Below are 20,014 nucleotides of genomic sequence, written 5' to 3'. Positions count from 1 at the left end.
AAAGCAAAAACAAGCCAACAGGAAAAATAATAATGAAAGGTGCAGGATGCTCACAATTTGTGCCCCTGACAAAGACAACAGGCTTGGTAAACAGGAGCTTGGAACAACTGGTTTCCAGACTGCCATCGTAAAGGACCTTTTAGTGGTGGGGAAAAAAATATCTTCTGTCTGTACGTTCTCATCTGGAATCCTGTTTATTTTTGTTCCTGCTCTGAAATGCACCAGGAGTCAGACTGGGCTTTGCTTCTTGGCTTTCACAATAACTCTTTCTTAAGGATGTGTCCTCTCATTGAATATGAAATGTTTCACAATTGACAGCAGTTGTAGTAATGTTAGGTAGATGGATCCATTGGCCAGAGTGGGGGAAAAACAATGGGTGTATGTGTGTTCTAGGCAAGGTGTTCTAGCCATTTGATATTTAGATGCTGTTTTTTATGCTCTCCCTTTAAAAAGCAGCAAAAAGACTGATGCATTTCAAGGTGGGAGATTTAAAGTGAAGCGTATGATGGGTTTAGGAAGGACAGACTCCCATTCTTGGTGCATTTCAGAGAGGCTCTCACTCAGCAGAGCACTCCATTTGCTAGCTTCAATCCTTATTTAATTTATTCTACTAAATACTAGAATATCGTAACTGGATCATTTTTTTTTTACAGTGGCAGCGGTTCCAGATGCAGATGCTCTTGTTGAGTGGAGCTATCCCTTAAAACCTGGGCCTAGGTGGGCAGCCAGGGAACCTTTTTAGAAAGAATTCTGCCTATTGAGCTTTCATGCTGTGTTTTCACTCCATCTCCCTCACCCCCCCTCTTTCCAACGAAGGGACCCTATATGAAAACAGTGGGACGAATCAGCCCAGCTCCGCTCATGGCCGTGGTGTCAATGGAGCTATACTGATTTACACCAGCTGAGGAGCTGGCCCAGGATCTTGCTTTCTTTGACGTTCACTTGCTTCATTTGCTGCCAATAGAGTCACTCCACCCTCCCACCCATTTGTGACATCATCACGATTTTCACGATAACAGATTGGATGTAGAAAATATTGGCCCGGTTTCTCCTCCGCAATTGGACTGTAGGGGGCTCCTCCAGGGTTGAAGAGGTAATTTAATGGCTCCTAAGGCATACCCCTCCCTGCAGAGAGGGCATGGCTGGGGGAGAGGGGCGCATGGCTGGGCTTCCCTGCACCCCAGCTGTTGTAATGGCCTTTGGGGGTCATTGGTGCCCCTAGCCTGCTCTAATTTATGCCAGGGAAATGGCCTGCTGATAGCAGCTCTAGAATTGGGGGAGCACCAGGTGACTTAAGGACCCCTTTGTACACCCTTTTTCAGAGTTGTGCTCCGTGCTTCTGAGCTGCAGCCAAGTCGCTAGACCTAGGCTTTCAGACGAGGAATAAGCAGCAGGAGCAGCTGTACTCTTAAAAGCATTTACACAAACATCCTTTCCCCAAGCAAATCTCCCTAGCGTTAAGAAAACAGGGGAAGAGAAAGACAGGAGGGTTGTGCTACCCAGCTAGCCGGCATTTCAAACTGCCCCCAGGCTAATTTAAACAGACCATACGGTCCATATTGCAGGGCACATTTAACCGCATTGTGAGTATGGATAACATGGGTAACTGAATGTCAGGCTAGCATCATAACACTCCCAGCCCACAGAGACATCTTGCCTGTGAATATCAGCTGGACAATGTACTTACCTGGTGTTTCTTGTCGGCTGTGGGAGACGACCTGGAGCGCACATGCACCGTGACTGACTGGTTATCAGATCTATCGAGCAAGTCTTCTGCAGACACCGATTTCCCAGATCTCCCGGGCAATGAGGCCTTTTCAAAGACCCGCTCCTCCATCCTGTAGGGGAGTTGGTTGCGTGAGCCACGCTGACCTGCCTGAGTGCTTTTCAGGAGCTCCGGTTTGGCTGTGTAATCTCGGCGTCTGTCCGTTTTAAAGCGGCTTGCAAAGGAACTGCTGCTGCCATCCTGGTACCCTTTCTTTTGTTCAAACCCATTGAGATCGAAGCAGCCCGTCAGCCCAGGGGGAAGGGTAGAGGAGACCCGGCGTGTTCTAGACACCTGCTCTAGTGACTCTCTCCGGTGGTAAAGCTTCTGATCCTGGAGAGAATTCATGCTGGAGGCAGAGGAGAGGCTCTGGCTGTCCAGGCCGCTGACTTGCAGGTAGGAGCTTTGCGAGCGCTCTCTCAGGACCCCAGCATCGTGAGAAGGCCGCTTCCCAGTTTTGCGTTCAATGTAGTCCGCAAGTGCGTTCTGCTGCAGCTGCTTCAGCTCTGGCTTGGAGAGATTGATGGTGGAGCGAGCTTTGTTCTCTTGCTCAAAGATCTTGCGTCGGTCAGCCACCGTGTTCTCTGGGAAGATGAAATGGAGGCCTTTCTTCTGGGGGGAGAAGGGCGAGGGCTCGCGGTCTGAGACACCCACTTCGTTTATTTTCTCTGGCTCGGAGTAGGACCTCTTCTTCTGCTCGGCCGTCAGCCGCTTCCTGCCCCCGATGCGGGACATGTGCTGTGATAGCCCAGCCTGGCTCTCCTTCTCAGTGTAATCCAGGAGAGGGACATTGTTCTGCATGGGAGTGACGCTGTGCCTCTCCCTGGGGATGTGAGGGGATGCTGTGGTGCTCCTCATCCCAACGTGGGCCGAGGCCGGCCTCTGTACGCTCCTCTTGGGTTTGCTCCCAAAGGGTGGGCTGATGTCGAGATCTTTGCGTCTGAACGATGTGGCTCGTAGGACCTTGGACTGAGCATCTTTAATGCTGTTTCTGTAGTTTCTGCTGAAGGAGGCATCCAGCTGTGTTCCAGGAGCGTCTTGGACATTATCCCGCCACAGGATTTCCTTCTCTGGCTCGCACGTCAGCTGGAAGGTGCTTTTGCTCCTTGGCAGACCGCAGTACTCGCTCTGCCGTGCCTGATTTGCTGTCCCCACCATCTGCTGCTCCCCAGGATGCCAATCAACCTCCACAGGCTTCGCGCTCCCGTTCCTGCTCACCGGCTGCACACCCGGCGGCATCTCAGAGCCAGTCATGCTGGGTGGCCTGCACTGTTCGCTGGAGGGCTGGCCATGCTCTTGGGAGTTTGACTTGTTTCGTTTGTCCTCCGTGCTGTTAAGAGAGCACCTAACGCCAGATGATTGGCTTGGCCTGTTTGGCCCATAGTTATGTCCAAAGCTGGGCACACCCATGCCCTGGGGCCTTTGACTGCCTTGCTCACGTTGCTCGATCTTGCTGACCTTCTCCAGCACAGAACAGTGGGGCTTGCTGGATTCCAGTGTCCCAGGCTGGATGCTTTGGGTGCTGCTGGAGCTTAGCCGGCTCCTGCTGAAATCAGAGGCCTTTGGGTGCAGCAGAGAAGAGGGTTCCTCGTACTTTGGCTCTGCATTGTGGAAGGGGGTCGTGCTGGCGACGTCATCCTCGTGCCGTGTGAAGGCCTGTCTGTCCAAATCGTTCCATTGGCCACACCCTTGCCCTCGTTGATCCTTCTCTGCTTTATTATTGTGATTTGTGAAAGACAGTTTGGCGTCGGAACAGCCCTCGCATTGTTGCCTCTCCTTTAGCTCCAAACTATTTTGCCTCCTGGTGCTCTCCAGGCTGTTCTGCAAGGATGAAAAGCCAAGCTGCTTGGCCTTACTGTAACACCACTGATTCTGGCTGGTGGGGTCTCTCTCATTTTTCTGTAGATTAGCATTTTTGTCCTCCTGCAGCTCAGCCGCCCAGTACTCCTTGGGCTGATAAAGAGCTTTGTTTTCACTGGCATCCCTCGAGCGGGCCTGCAGTAGCTGGGAATTGTGGTTGGAGTGCGGGGTGTTGCTTGTGCTCTCTCGGATGCCATGAGACGTCACATAACGGGAGCCTGACTTGTCCTTTTGGGAAGGGGTCGAATGGACGTCAGGGCCCGATGTACTGTGAGATTTATACTGAGCCAATTTTGCTTCCTGCTTTTTCTCCGCAGCCGGTGGCCCGTAGTCTGGCCGATAAAAGACGGCTGAGCTGTTTGTGAAGCTTTGGTTTCCATTCTCATCGACGCCAGAATGGCTGCAGACTGGGGCCTTCTCATACGAGGCTGGAAGAGGTGGAGCGTATCCACTCTCTTTGGCCAGAGCTGGATAAAGCATCCCATTGTTGTTTGCCGAAGGCTGGGGCACCTGGGCAAAGTGCGGCTCGGGGGAAGGTACAGGGTAGACGCCGGTAGGAAGCAAAGGCTGTCCTGGCTGTGCTGCCTGGGAATAGCTCTGCTTAGGTTTCACTCTGGGGCTGCTCTCAGGGCTTTTCTCCACCACCGTGTGCAGCTGCCCTTCCACAAACACGGGTTTCAGCAGCTGTCCCTGCCCCAGGGAGACAGGGCCAGATGACAGAGGCCAGGCCCCTTTTGGCGGCGCTCGACATGGCTTGTTTTGATCGAGGCTGGACCAGGAGCTGGGCCGCTCGTGGTGCCTTATTGCTGCATAGCTGTCACTGCGAGTTGGTGGCATGGGGGGCCCCTTCGGGTGCTGACCCTCACTGTCGGAGGAGCTCCTCCTTTGCTGGCCCCAGAAGGGGACTCCACTGTACCGGCTGTGACCATGCAGCCTGCTGTAGCCACGGCCTTCTGTCTGCGTCCGCCCCTCGCCGCTTGGACGCAGCGCGGAGGAGTTCACTTCGTACTCCTCAGAGACCCCTCGCTGGACGTCGTAGACCGTCTTGACGTACCTGATGTCAGCCTGCCTCATCCCCTCCTGCGGGCTGCCTCGGGAGTGCACGTTGTCCATGGAGAAGGAGCGCTCCTTGCAGAAGGAAGGCGCCGGGCACTCGGGGATGCTGGAGTTGGTGGAGAAGGAGCTGTAGGCGGAGTCCCTCTTGCTGTGGAGTTGGGCAAGCTGGTCGATGCTGTTGGTGGACTTGGCTGGCGAAAGGTGGCCAGGGTGATATCCAGAAGGAGTATGGTCCAAGGTTTCCATGCTACCCCACGAGCTGTACTGGTCAGGGCTTCTCCTCAGATAGCCATGGTCATAGCCAGAGAGATCACTCGTGGATGAACTAGAGGAGAGAGAGAGGGAGACGGGGGAAATAGACTGTTAGCAAGAGAGGCATGCTTTGGCTTATAAACGAGCTCAGAGGCAAGATGTTTAGTTTTTAGAAGAACAGACGAAAACCCATATTTGGGCCTGACTGTGTTCGCTGTCTGCAGTCATCTTGGTTTACTAAGAGAAATTGCTTGACATTGCAACACATGTCTCCTATTTATCACTGGGGGGCGGGGGGGAGAATAAAGATGGAAGCACTGTGCAAGCTTTGGAGCCAGGGAAGTTCTGCCGCACCCATCAAACCCATCCAAAGCATTTAAAAAATAAAAATAAATGCAGATGCCAGAGAGGGAAAGAGCAAGGGAGTAGGAGCGGCTTCTTGGGGGGAGGAATTGAATCTCTCCCTTTTTTTCCATTTTTTTTCTTTTTATGGAGTTGAAGGCTACACCCTGGCAGTCTTCCTGGAAACTCAACTGTAGCAGAGAAATTTTGTTTGCTGTGAGAAAACTAAACAGACAAGACAGAAGGGAGATACGGGGCATATATGTGTGGATGTCTGTGTGGGAAGGAAATTACAGTAGTGTTTTGATAAGGCCCCAGGAAGTCTTTACAGCCCCACTGCGGATGTAGTTTAGCAGGCAAGGGCGTTCCCCGTGAAGGGATCTGCAGAGCATTAGCGAGGGCAGATATAGGTTGGTGGAGGAACCTCTGATGTGGTCACTGGAAGTCTGTCCATAAAGAAGACTATTCCAGTAGTTACTGGGAGGGAGGTAGCTGCTCTTGTTCCAGACACACTTATGTTTCACAATGGGTTTGTTCACATTAAGGGGGAAGGTGTGCAGGTTTTAAATTGTTGGGAGGGACTTTCTAGGCTCACAACCCCTGTTTCACTCCATCAGGTGCTTCTGGGGCTGAAGTGGGTAATTTGAGGTACTACTTTTCCCCTCCCTCTGTCCCATGCAGCTCTCCCTCTGGACACAGCTCACGCTGTCGCCGTTTAAATGCCACTCTTAGCTATGGCCAGAAGAAGTTGCTTGGGAGCCATGTAAAACGAAACCCTCATTCCCCTACACAAGGAGCTGAGCAGGCTGCCCCATTGCACTCCCAGGGACGCTGGGAGCAAGGGTCTGAGCTGGGAAGCACTAGCTGATGGGCTGCCCAACGGCTGGGGTTTGGTAGTGTGCAGAAAACAGTCACACGGTAGCCACTCGGAGTGGTTAGTAGTCACACACTCAGCTTAGAAATAGCTGTATTTCCTGGAATGGCAGCCCCAGTCCCTGCCCAGGCTCAACATGGCTGTTCATCTTGCTTGCTCCACGCACATGCCTGTCTGTGTGCACTTCCGATGAGACTGGAGGTGCTGAGCATCCACAACAGCCATTGGATCTCATGGGAGTTGGGGATGCTCGGTAGCTCTGAAGAGCAAGTTACCAGGTCCTCAGAGGCAGCCGGTGTAAGGTGAAGCAGCCCCCAGGCTAATCTGCAGCCACTAAAGAGTCCCTGATGCTTCTCAAAACACATTCGCACTGTAACCTCCCCATGCACAGCTGGACTGAAGGAGCTAAGCTGAGCAAAGGACAGCTAGAAAGAGAGACGGGTGGACAGCCTTAAGGAAACACAGCGGGAAGGAGTCTCCCTGCAAAGCAAAGGATAGGATATGCGGAAAGAGGTGCAGAGACACATATGCTGACATGGAGGGGAATAATGTCAATGAAACCTCAGAACAGCCACGTTGTTCATGTCCGGTGTCAGCTGCTGATCTGCTTTCACATTTTATTTTAGTTGTTTCTTTGTTTACTGAACAATGGACTATGGGTTTCAGACCTGGACAGCCAGGGCCCCGACAATCCACCCAGGGAAGTCGACACGTGGAGCTGGCAAACTGACCACTAGATGCCACTGGTGTTCCTCATTAAAAACACCTGGAGGAACAAGCATCCTTGGCAGCAGCCAATCCAGGCCGGAGTGTCTCTGCCAAAAATGCAGCAGCTGTGACGCAAAACCCCTGGCTGTCAGATGAATGGGCTACTAACAGGCTGATTTGAGCAGAGGGCTGGAGGGGGAACACGCATTTCTACTGTAACTCTTTTTTGTAATCCTAGTTTGTCTTCCCCTGCCCCACCGCCCAGGCTCTTTGGAGCTGGTTCTTGGCTGACATTTGCAGTGCCAGCATTTAAGTTGCCCAGAGGGTTTGCACAGAGGCTGTGCGGAGAATCCCTCCTTCGGAGGCCCATCTGCCTTTCAAGGGGAAACAAAGAGGGTAGAATTGTGCACGTCTCCCCAGACTGCCTATGACACTTACTGACAAATGCCTTCTGGATCTTCTTAGCGCAGTTGGAAAGAGAACTCCCCCCCGGCTGGGATCATGGCATTTGTTCAAGTTTGCAGCCTAAATAATGGCTGGAGGGGTCTGATCCCATATTCTTTTAACAGAACTAGGATCTCAGGCTTAGTGTTCTGGGACTGAAAAACTTCCTAACTGTCAGGGTGGTTAAGCACTGGAATAAATTGCCTTGGGAGGTTGTGGAATCTCCATCACTGGAGATTTTTAAGAGCAGGTTAGACAAACACCTGTGTTCTTATGTTCTTATGAGTGGTCGAGATAATCAGTCCTGCCACAAATGATGACCTCTTGAGGTCCCTTCCAGTTCTACGATTCTATGGTAACCCACCACACTGACTTAGGAGGGAAAAGCACACACATAATTATAACTCTGATCCCTGCAGAAAGCAATTGGCAACATCAGGAAATCCCTCACTGAACGTCTCACCCTGGGAGGACCATCAGTGACGTAACACCTTTGGCTATAGTGGCTGCTCATGAAAGCAGCTTGTCGCAATGACAGGAGATGTTTCCATGCTGCCTGGGTCCTTTTCTTATTTCTTTTTACATGCTAATTTTTATTCCACCTTTTTTTTTATTCGCTGGGGAAAGGAACAGGGTGGACAGTGTCTCTCTCAGATCCTATTATAGATAAAAAATCAGGGCCAGCTAAACACATTTTTAAAAGTGTTCTGCCTAACATGGGTTTAACGGCGTTGCCCAGTTGGAGTAGAGCAGGGAACACAGAGTTGAATCTGTTTAGGAACCAGTTTTCAAGACTAGCTCTAGGTCTTGAGCCGTTATATCACAGTAGTACAGTAGGACTTGGCTAGGTCCCTGCCTAGAGTTGGTATCTAGCTCTCAGTGCCATGCGGAGAGTTGACTCAGACCCCACCGAGACGGTGGGAATACAAGGCCAGATTTTTAAAGGGAGTTCATCACCAACTGTTCCCATGTAGGCACCTAAATAAAATGCAGCTGGATGCTTCATTTGGATGCCATGTAGGAGCTGAGGGCTTGTAAAAAATCCAGCCCCAACTGTGGATGATGAGCGCTTTTGAAAAGCTTGCCTGTATATATTAGGGCCAACACGGAGCCCCACTGAAATCAAGTGAGGCTCTAGGGGTCATTGGAGTGCATTGTTGGCTCAGGGCCTTAGCTTAGAAGCACCGGTCTTACTACGTGTCTGTAAAGTGTGGACAGGAGCTACGTAGACAGAGAATGATAATAATCGTAGTAGCCAAATACTGCAGTCTTTACCGAGTGCTTGACCCAAAGCCTAATGAAATCACTGGGTGTCTTTCAACTGACTTCACTGAACTGACGCACATAAAATTACCATTGAAGTCCATGGGAGTTTTGCTTGTGTAAAGGCTGGGGGAGGACTGGCAGGATCTGTCCGAATGCACCGAAGCAGGCTGCAGTAGACAGGCAGTTTGGCAGGGGTGACTGATTTACTGCTCAGAGAGGAAGGATACTTTCTATGGAGGAGTAGAGAAGTTTTCTTTTCTTGGAATGATACACTAAACAAAAACCAACTCTGCTGTATTCCTCTGAGTTTTACAGTACATGGCCAAGACCACATGACCCTTACCTGGAATGGTAGGACTGATGCCAAGGAGTGCCAATCGTGCCCTGAGATATTTGCATCATGCTGGGATCGGGTTGGTTCTCTATGAATTTGGTTGAATGCCAGGAGTGCGGTCGGCCCACAAGTTCAGCCCGCCTAGGTAGAAAGAGAGAGGGATCCGAAATATTAGCAACACCCAGTCATTCGGCTCCTTTTTCAGGGGGTAAGACCCATGCAAACGGACATTGGCAAATAAATGTTAATCAGCACATATCACTCCTCAGGCTTCTGTTTGCTGCTGCTATTCAGGCAATTAATTTGAAAGAACACTGAGTTATCCACCCATCCTGCCATATGTACACATGACAGCACATATTCACATCCAGGCACATTCATCCTCGTGCCAATACATGCCCATCAGCACATACACTGACATGTTGACACACATGGATACATATGAACATAGTGAGCATGAATTCTGTTCACATAAACATATTCAAATATTGTTACCAAGTCCACTGGCTTCTTGTAGAGATTTTTTCTTGTGTATCTTAATTGCAGACATGGGCACTGATCCAGCAGGATGATGATCCCTTGTATCCACAAGAAAAATTAGGCCATAACACCATTTAACTATTTTTTGCAAACTATTTGCTAAAGATTCCCAAAGAACAAACCATTATTTCAGTTTTAAGGCCACCTTTGATCTTCAGTGAAGGAAAGAGATCTGTTTTATCCCGCTGTTATGACAGGAGCTCATTAATAAGAGCTGAACTGAAAATTTAAAAAGGAGGAGCTGAACAAATCAAATTTTCCTCATAGGTGTGTTTAAACAGAGCTCTTTTGTTCCATCCCTTGCCACGAAAACAAGGAAACTGAATGTGGTCGGGTGGGAGGCTGACAGAACTGGATTTACGAAGTAACTCATACTGTCGCCTTCTCTTATTCCTGAAGTGTCCCTTCACAACACGAAGAGACTTGGGGATTTAAAGGATCTCTTTGTAGTTTTGGTAGAAGCAAAACCTACGCCATTTTCATTTCTTGTTTGGGAAAGCCCACTGTTTGACAGATAGAAGTATGTTTTCCCTTGAATCCTTCAGCAAAGAGCTGTAAGAATTGTGCTGCCCAGTCCTCTAAGCCATTAATACTTTAAAAGCAATTCAGCCAACAATCCTGTAATAGCATCACGAGTAAACAAGGAAGCTGTGACTCTAACTCAAAAGACAAGCACTATAAATTTAAGTGTAGGATAACCGTGCATTGTGTCCACACCTACTTGTTGCTGAAAATGTGGATTAAGTGTAATAGAATCTTAGGAGAGTTTAAACTAATAGTGGTGGTGGGTGCTTTGGTACAGGTGACCATCTGCTCATTTTGCACAGAGTCATGCACGCAAGCTCTGTGGAAAATCGGAGACTGAAACATGTGTTTGTGCACCAAACTAACAAGACTAACTGATCCAACTCTTATTGAATTCAGTGGAAATGCTCCCTGTGACTTCACTAGGATTGGACCCAAAAGTCTACAGATAATTGTTAAGCTGCTGTCTTCTGTGTAAGTGTATGTGTGCGCCCGTGTGCATGCGGCACAACAACATAGGTTCCTGGCATGTGCCTTCTAACACAGGATTAGGCACAGAACTTGCTCTTTCAAGTATTTGCACAAATCTAGTTTACTCTGAGTAAGGCCGTCCTTAGAGGAAGGAGACTTGTGCAATTGAAACTACTGGATCTGCAGCTGAATATTTACCTCCAATTGTGTATTATGGGAAGATGACTACATTTAACTCATCAAAGCAAAGCACTGGTTTACCAAAGGCAGGTCTTGATAAAAAACATTCCATACATGTGCTTTGCCCCAGGGTACAGGTTCCAGGTACCAATCTAAAATCACTGCAAGAGTAAAAAAATTTTTAAAACAGCCACAGAACTGGCTTTGGAGAGGCTGCAATATTGTGAGAACCCGACTCTTATCCTAGACAGACAGGCACAGTTGTAAGCCTCTCAGTACTGCAGTTAATTTCTGACTTAAGACAAACAATGCGCCAGACCCTCCACTGGTGTAAATCACTGTAGTTCCATTGGCTTCAGTGAAGCCAGGCCAATTTACAGAAACCAAGAATCTCGCCCAGAAAGTAAGTGTTGCAAAAGGCAAAACTGCTCCAGCCCTGAGACCCCCCAAACCCGGAACCCCTTCCTGCACCCCAAACCCCAGAGCCTGCACCCATAGCCCTGACCTCCTCCCGCATCCCAACCCTCTTCTCCAGCCCTGAGCCCCCTCCCCAAACCCAGAGCCCCTCCTACACCCCAAACCCCTCATCCCCGGCCCCACCCGAGCCTGCACCCCCAGCCCTGACCCCCTCCTGCACCCCAACCCTCTGCCCCAGCCCTGCACCCCCTCCCCAAACCCAGAGCCCCTCCTACACCCCAAACCCCTCATCCCCGGCCCCACCCGAGCCTGCACCCCAGCCCTGACCCCCTCCTGCAACCCAACCCTCTGCCCCAGCCCTGCACCCCCTCCCCAAACCCAGAGCCCCTCCAACACTCCAAAACCCGCATCCCGGCCCCACCCGAGCCTGCATGCCCAGCCCAGAGCCCTGACCCCTCCCGCATCCCAACCCCCTGCCCCGAGTCCAGAGCCCCATAACCCCTCATTCCCAGCCCACCCCGCAGCCCTCACCCCCGCACGCCGCCCATACCCCAAGCCCCTCATCCCCAGTCCCGTTGGATCGTGGGCACCAACAATTGTCTTCAACTGGGTCCCCAGAAAAAATGTTTGAAAACCACTGATCTAGACCATCCCTGACAGGCGTTTGTCTAACTTGCTCCTACAAACCTCCAATGACAAGATTCCACAACCTCCATAGGCAATTTATTCCAGCGCTTAACCACCCTGACAGTCATGCGTCTGACGAAGTGGGTATTCACCCACGAAAGCTCATGCTCCAATACGTCTGTTAGTCTATAAGGTGCCTCAGGACTCTTTGTTGCTCCTGACAGTTATTTTTTTCCTAATGTCCAACCTAAACCTCCCTTGCTGCAATTTAAGCCCATTGCTTCTTGTCTTACCGTCAGTGGTTAAAGAGAACAATTTTTCTCCCCCCTCCTTGTAACAACCAGAGTGGGTCTGATTCTCCTCTCACACCCATCATTTCACGTCACGGCAGCTTCATCTGACTTAGATCAGTGTAGCTGAGAGGAAAATCAGGCCCAGTAGTTGAAAAGTATTTGCTTTATTTTGACGGAGTTCCTGATCAAAAGGAAAAGAAAATATCCTAATTTCTGTGCTGATTTTGAGAAAAGAAATAAAGCAAACCTGGGAAAAAGCTTTTTGGCTTTGCCATTTTAAAAACAAAGAGAAAAACAGCAATGGGAAAAGGCAACAGTGAGAAATTTAAATTCACTTGCTTTTATCAGTGTGATGAAGATTACTCTTATTTCGGTGTTTATCTTGCACTATGGAGCTATCTGGGTTAGTCAGGAACAGTTAGCTTTTCAACTGATATACATGCCTATTCATTTTATAGTGCAAAGATATGGATACTGTAAATCATGCCTAAGGACTTTACTTACAGCGAGCATGGAATTTATTCATTGTCTGACATAGCCAGTGATTTACTAGGGAAATTTCTAGTGTTGTGGGGAAGTTATACAAAGCCCTTGAAGCTACGGATTGTGGTAAATAGTGTGCTGTGATAGATAGATAGATAGATAGATAGATAGATAGATAGATAATGAAAACTACAGAAAAATATATGGAGGAGAGGAGGAAAAATACATACCCCAATGCAAAGTTTTTGAACGTGTATGTATAAGCCAGATCCTCAACTGGTGTAAATCAGAGTAGCTCCACTGACGTCAATGCTGACTTACAGCTGCTGAGAATCTGACCCTCAGTGGGAGAACATAACTCTGTAGTATCTCAGGAGTTCTCCCAACAAATAAATCGCAGAACATAACAAGGCAGCAGAGCTGTGGAGATGCTTCTTTGCACCTGCAGTTCATCGGAAGGTTAGTTAAGCAGGGCTGGATTCTCCATTGCCTTTCACCTTGTGCCGTAATTTATACCAGGGCAAGGTACGTGCAAAGATTACACAAGGTGCTGAACAATGGGAATCTGGCCCCTAATTCTCTAAGCTCATCTCCAGAGAATACTAAAACACAAAGCAAGATGAGTTCCAAAACAGAGACATTACCTTGTAGCAAACATCAGCATTTTTGATAGCAACCCTCTGGCCAAATCAACATTGTATGGAGAAGGTGCTTGCACAAAGCCCTTTCTCTGTGCTCTCTGTTCTTCTTTCAGCCTCTTTTTAGATATAAAAGTTCCCCAGGAGCTCCATTTTCTGCTGCAGTTGTACAGTCTGATCTGACTCCAGGGCACTGAGTTTTAGGGAAGTTTCATCAGCCAACCATTCCACTAACATGACCAATTAAAGCCACACTGGAGTTCCAGGGGTAGCAGGCATCCCACAGTGCACCATGCTAGAAGTTAACTGCTGAGTGTCACAATGCAATGCAAGAAAAAGCCAGGAGGGGAAGAAAACTGCTGACCACTTCCACTGGGGAAAAAATGCTTCATGGTAGAACCCAAGATAAAATCCAAAGTTCCATTTTGAATGATATCACCAGTAATAACTGTAGCCTCCTCCACACACAAAAATGACACTGTCTGCAAAACCCCATGAGAATTCCTTTGGAGCGCTTCACTGCAGGCTTCATTGCAAAACACTACCAAAACCTTTGGAGGGGAAATGAGCAGATTGGGGGATCTGTACCTTTTGGGGCCATTCCTATAAAGTGTGGAGCAGTCATGTTGTATAAAGGTTGCCGTATGTATATATCAGAGCTGGGGTGAATATCAGATGAAAAGAACAGGGCTAATGGGATCTCGACTGCGCAAAGATGTCTTTGTACCACACCAGTGAATCCCCCTGATTCTTACATCTCAGCAGTTCATCAAGGGGTTCCCGACATGACATCAATAAAGTGAGGAGAGAATGGATGCCAGGGCCAGCACGGAAAAATTACCCCGAGTCTATTGTCAGGGTTTAGAACTTGGCTATAAAAATTAATTTCACTTAAAGGGGACAAGTTATTTAAGAAGTGGCTACTGCAAAAGTGGGCATACATAACAACCGCCTTCCAAGGTACTGCATGCACACGGCTTAGCAAATCCACACTAAGTGAGTAATCTCTCACCTGAAATCACAGTGGTTTGCCTTACAGGGTAAATCCTCCATTTTCACTACAGCCTAAATAAAGGGAGCTCTTTAGATCTCTCAAGTAATTAATAGGTTTCTCCATCTTTTATATGGGCTATTTTTTACACCCAGGAAACCCCACTGCACTCCATGGTCCTGTCAAAGCGCTCTGCACTGTCTTGCTGGATGTCTAGATTTGATTAAAAAGAAATATTTTCATGTGACTGTAGCCCCCTGATTCAGCCAGGCACCTGAGTATATGGACTTCATTACTGTGCTTGAGACCCATTGAAGTCGGTAGAACTTAAGCACGTGCTTAAGTACATGGCTGATTCAGGGCTTTGAGTGTTTATTAAATGGGAGGATTGTCAGCAACAGCTAGAGTCAGGCACAGGATAAGAAAGCACTGGGCAAATTTCTCCACAATGTCACGCTGCTGCATTTCAGTGACCTGCAGTAGCTCTGGCTATTCCAGTCCAAAGTGTCTCTTGAGCAGAGAAAGGCAACTCAGCAAAATGACACAGAGTTTTGAGACATGAGTGAATGTCTAGCATGAGACCACGAATCCCATCTTCACTCATGAGCTATGGTAGCTCTGCAGAGATGAAAGGCGAGTGCATTAATTCAGTACATTGCCATGGGTGGAAACTTCAGATTAAATGCTTTCTCCAACTCGTACTTAAATAATACTGCATCACCCACAGAGCCCCATCGGGTCCTTCTGAAGACAAGAAGTGGTTGCAATAAGCATTTCAGCAAGACTGGGCAGGCCAAGAGGGCTGCCAGACGTCTAACAGGGTGGTCTACCTTCTCTTAAATGTAGCACTCACTTTGTGGGTCTGAAGGTAGGAGGGGCTTACAATTATATGCTTCAAAACCACACGAAAGCATTCAGTCAACAACTTCCCCCCTACCTAGTGCTAGATGGAAACATGTTACAGCCCTCAAGGCAGCTATAAAATTAGCTATAAAATTAACCAAATGGATCTACTGTTTTTTAAGACGTTTTGAGCTTTGAAGGATTCATTTAACATTAACCCCTTTGCATCTGTGGATTATGGAGCTTCCATTGCTGGTGGAGGGCTTCATACCAAGAGCCAAAATATTCAAGGGAAAATATTGCTGCAGAGTGGCAGACAATAATAATGGGGGACAAGAAGAACTTTAGACTGATATCCAAGTTTCAGTCAGACGCTGAAGCTAAAGAGGAGGATTCTGCAAGGAATGCCCCTTCCTCAGCTGGTGTATCATAGGAACCCAAGTCTACAGCTGACTAACTTAATTTGATCCATGCAGAGAATAATGGGATGTACTTCAGTCTTTTAGAACATGAATCAGTGCACAGTAAAGGGCCTATCACTGAGTTTGACTGATTACCAACTAAGTCACCATTGTCAACACACCAATCAGGTGATCTTCATTTGTCGATCACAGTATGCAGTTGAGGCTACAGGTGTACAGATGTTCATCAAACTCATGGCTGACATATGAATCAAAGAACCTTTGGTGAGTCTAGATTTTCCCAGTAAAAGCTAATCCATGTGGATGGACTCCTGTATCCATATGGGTGGGTATAAGGGTCGGATCATCCTGCTGGATCAGGGCCCATGCCTGCAATTAAGATACACAAGGGAAAATCTCTATGTTTAAAAGACCCGAGAAGAAGGATTTGTATAATGAGAACATTGTCATCAATGGAGCTAGACTGATTTCACCCGCTGAGGCTCAGAGTTTGTCACATTTCACTGTAGCAATATACCGGGCACCGTTAGAATAAGGATATGTTCTATGTGCATCCACCAAAATGGCAATCAGTCCCCAGAGTCTGAAAATAAATCAAGTGCATTGCACTTCCTGCTTCATATTTATTTTGGGCCATAATCATCATTACAGTCCTTGTGCTTTCTATTAAGCAGAAAACTGACTCAGAAAACCTCTTAGGATTTCTACAGAGTGAAGCCACAATCCACTCAAAGACGTCATTCATAATTAAGGTGCAGTCATGGTTCTCAAAATAGCACATCAGACTAGGCCAATTAGAAAGAAAATCAACCTTAATAGCCTCAGCTTTATTCCTCTTTACTGATTCTGTTTGTTTAGACTCACAGAACCCTTCGAAGAAGTTTTGGTGCCAGGCTGGGAGGAAGCTGTGTTCCTTAATAGACATTACTGAAGAATAATGAAAACTCACCAGAAAGATTACTCAAGTCAGTGAAGCATTGCTCAAAATGTCACCAGATCAACATCGGGCCAATCATATCTCCCCACAAGGTTTGCAAAAATGGAACAGAACTAAATGCACCCATGTTTATTTTTCTGCATATGCTCAGGCAACGTTTCCACTAACAGAGGTGTACGCCAGTGAAAAAAGGACATACTTCACACAGTTTAGGTAAGACCTGTGAATATACTGCAAACTGGCTTTTAATCCTGTTGGCTTTTTTTAAATAATTCAAAATATATTGAGAAGTACATTATGGGCCATTTCCAATAGACAACTCTCTGCCTGAGGAAATCATTTCAAAGTGTCCCCAAGATTTCTCGCTTGTTTGATCTTTAGTCATAGATCAAGGGTAAAATTTATCTGCTGAGATTACCTGAGTTCTAGCAGGGACCAGTTTGGTCCTACTCGTATTGCGTGCCCCATTCCCAGTGCTTAAGACAGGTTTCAGTTTTGGCCTTTAGCTGATACATTCAAATGCTATTTGTTTACGGTCTTTGACAAGCTACATTTAGGATACCTGAGATGTGCCACGTTGAATCTTTATAGCCATGTCACATTGCATTAGTTGTGGGAGCTTTAACACACCTCTGAACTCACTTTACATTTACTTAGGGATTGTCTAGACGAGCATTTAGTTTGTGGCAAGCTGGGGTGTAAATCGACCTCACACTGGCGTGCTGTGCACTAAGTGCCCATGCGGACCCTGCTGCAGTGTACCAGAAATTCCCCAGTGAGCTTTGATCTGGTCCAGTTTCAAAGTGGTGTCACTCCACGACTGCATTAGGAAACTCTTGGAGCGCAGCAGCCGGGTGCACTGGGACAATGAGTGAACAGCAGGCTAACATGGGGTAGATTTGCACCCCACCTTGCTGTGAACTAAAGGTATCTACACAGCAAAAAACACCCCATAGCAGTGCGTCTCAGAACCTGGGTCAGCTGACTCAGGCTCGTGCTACGGGGCTAACAATAGCAGTGTTGGCATCCCTGCTCGTGCTGGAGCCCAGGCTCTGAAATCCGGTGAGCTTTTACAGATGGGGAAACTGAGGCAGACAGTGGTGAAGTGACTTGCCGAAGGTCACCCAGAGCTGGTAACTGGATTATGCTCTAACTAATTACCTGATGCTTAACCGTGGTTCAGTAACAAGTGCAGCTCACAGAGAATATCTCTTAGATTTAAGGCTCATCTTACTCAAGCCAAGAGTCCCACTGACTTCAGCTGACATTAACTGGACAACTCACTTGAATAAAGTGAGCAGGATTTAGCTGTTAATATGAGAGCTGATGTAGAATAACTACATGCTCGCTGATTACTAGATTCAACAAGTGTGTCCGACTGGAATCTTCTGAATGCAGAGTTTTTAACAACCAGTAGTTTTTAACTTCTCGGCCTTCTGGCTAAGAAGAGAAACTTTATTTAACCCCCTATATAAAGTCAATGAAAGGGTGTATCAGATCCGAAATTTGAAGGGAAGACATACTGGTTGGGTTCAAGTGCCAGAACATTCACGCCGTTCACACGTGACTGTGCCTGGTGTTACCTAGAGAACAGGAAGGCTGGAATGAAAGGCTGGAGGGGTCTAAAATACAGCCTCTCCCCTGTTCTCACGTTCTTGCTACAATGTCACGGTACTTTCCTTTACTGGAAAAGAGGAAGAAAGAAGAGATATGGAAAGGGTGCCTGATTGTGTTGTATGGCTTTTATACTTTTCAGCTTATGCCTTGGGGAAGAACTCCAGCTATTTCTGTCTCCCCAAGCATTACCACTATAGTCTTCTGAAGTGAAGCCAAAACAACAGACCTTGGGCCAGACCCCCACGCCCAGCTGTCATAAATCAGCACAGCTCTGTTGAAGTCATAGAGCGACGCTGATTTATGCCAACTGAGGATCTGGCCCAACAGGTTTAACGCAAACAATTTTTCTGGTTCTTCTTCAGTCAATACATAATTAGTTAAAAAAAACCAAGAGAACAAGACAGACTAAGATGCTTAAGCCCTCTGCTAGAAAACACACAGCAACCGCATCAGGAGAGACTTCTAAACAATGGATGGAATGTGCTTTCCAACTCTTGCTTGTTTCCAATAATGAGCCGTACAGAGCCGGTGACTGGCAGGAAATATGTCACACTATAAGCCTGATTATCCCAATGTAATGGGGACAGTGAATAACTGCAGATAGCAAAAGGGATTTGCAGTGTAATTAGCAGACACCAGGAACATGATCCTGTTTGGGATAACAGTTTGAGATGGGATATCTGAATTCCACTCTTTTTGTGCTATACGTTCATACTGCTGTGCCTGATTCGCCTCCGACTTACCAAGATGCAAATCAAAAGCAGCTCTGTTGAATTCAATGGAGTTACACACATAAAAGGCCTGGCTGCCCCCACACCAGTGTATGTACACAGGTATATACGCATTTACATACTACATAGATTCTAAACCAGACCCTTACCTGGCATAACTCACAGATAAGTTGATCGACACCAACAGGGGATCTGACCCTCTGGTTTCAACTGAGGTCTCCTGATTTGCCCCTGAGCTTGCGAGAGCAGTCTCCAGGCCCTATGGCCTCAATCTCTCACAGCCTGGACAGAGTGGAGAGCAGGGTGGCTGCAGGGAGCTGGTTGCAGCTACCTGATTCAGTCCTGGTGCAAGTTCAAGCTGCCAGGGTCAACTTAACTTATGTCACTGGCCTAAGGTCCCCCAGGGACCTTACATCAGGGAAGGGGCAGGCAAAGATGAGCTCAGGTCTGCCATGATCCCTTCCCTCCCTGCTCCTCCTTCCCCTTCCCCTGGGGATGGGAGAGGGCAGAGCTGCCTCCACTAGATTTACACTGACAGAGTGTTACCCAGCACAGCGGTGACTAGTCTCCTCTGGTGGCTTGCAGTGCCTAATAAACCTGAAAATATAGACCCTATATGTAACGTAACTCAAATATATAATATAGCTCAGATATGTAAGGAGCCAGCACCTCTTTCATACAAAACCTTCAATGAAGAGAGTTCTTGATCTGGACTCTCTAGGCCTGATTCTTCACTGCTTTGCACCTTGTATACTCATTCATGCCTCCTGTGCAGAGTGGCTGTAAAACAGGATCATCACGATCGAGTAGCATTTTATACCCACTTTGCACTCCACAAAGTGCTGGGCAACAAAGAATCAGGCAGGCGGTACTCAAAAATTACACAGCATTCTATGGTTAACGATGCCAACTCCAGGACAGATCCTCAGCTGATGAAAACAGGTGCAGCTCCACTGATTTCAACAGACCCCAATTTCCAGCAGCTAAGAGTCTGGCCCTAGAATCCTGGAATTTCCCAAAGACTGGAAACACTTATTTTCCACCCTGAATTTCACAGAACGTTTTAGACAATCGGCGATCCAAAGCACTTCATCATTTTGGGTGTGTTTACAGAAAGCAAACAAGTTGTGGGGCTGCCCCTCATGGCACAGCCAAAGGTTAAGACCATGCAGCATATTCCCTCCCACTCTCAAATGCTTCTACATTAAGGCTATTTCCTGTTTGGAACCAAAGTGTCAACCACTGATACACAATATAGACAGGCAGCAGACACAGCCTGAAATGCTACCCTCGGTGTAATAAAAAAAACCCATGACTATGTCTCTGATGGTAAAATATCACAATGAAGCACTAAACTGTGAGGCTTCTCTCAAGTAACCACTGTTGGGAATGAAAGAT

At 47.6% G+C, this 20,014-nt stretch overlaps 1 protein-coding gene across 10 annotated transcripts in view; it reads right to left on the bottom strand.

Annotated features, from left to right (window-relative positions):
* SHROOM3 (shroom family member 3) overlaps positions 1-20,014 on the bottom strand; it is a 159,440-nt gene that overhangs the window by 22,639 nt on the left and 116,787 nt on the right. For 7 of the 10 annotated variants that reach the window (XM_039541595.1, XM_039541589.1, XM_039541592.1 and 4 more), the window contains 2 exons: positions 8,911-9,042; positions 1,688-5,006 (listed from right to left, as the gene is read on the bottom strand). In XM_039541595.1, the coding sequence (XP_039397529.1) occupies positions 1,688-5,006; positions 8,911-8,969 (3,378 nt within the window). In that variant the 5' untranslated portion in view covers positions 8,970-9,042. Of the gene's footprint in view, positions 1-1,687; positions 5,007-8,910; positions 9,043-13,081; positions 13,164-15,492; positions 15,570-19,285; positions 19,397-20,014 lie in introns of those variants that run through there. The other 3 variants (XM_039541591.1, XM_039541594.1, XM_039541588.1) reach the window with 3 other exon arrangements.

This window comes from Mauremys reevesii, linkage group 5, assembly GCF_016161935.1.
Source record: "Mauremys reevesii isolate NIE-2019 linkage group 5, ASM1616193v1, whole genome shotgun sequence".
NCBI classification, from domain to species: Eukaryota; Metazoa; Chordata; order Testudines; family Geoemydidae; genus Mauremys; species Mauremys reevesii.
This window is presented reverse-complemented; position numbering and strand designations above follow the sequence as displayed.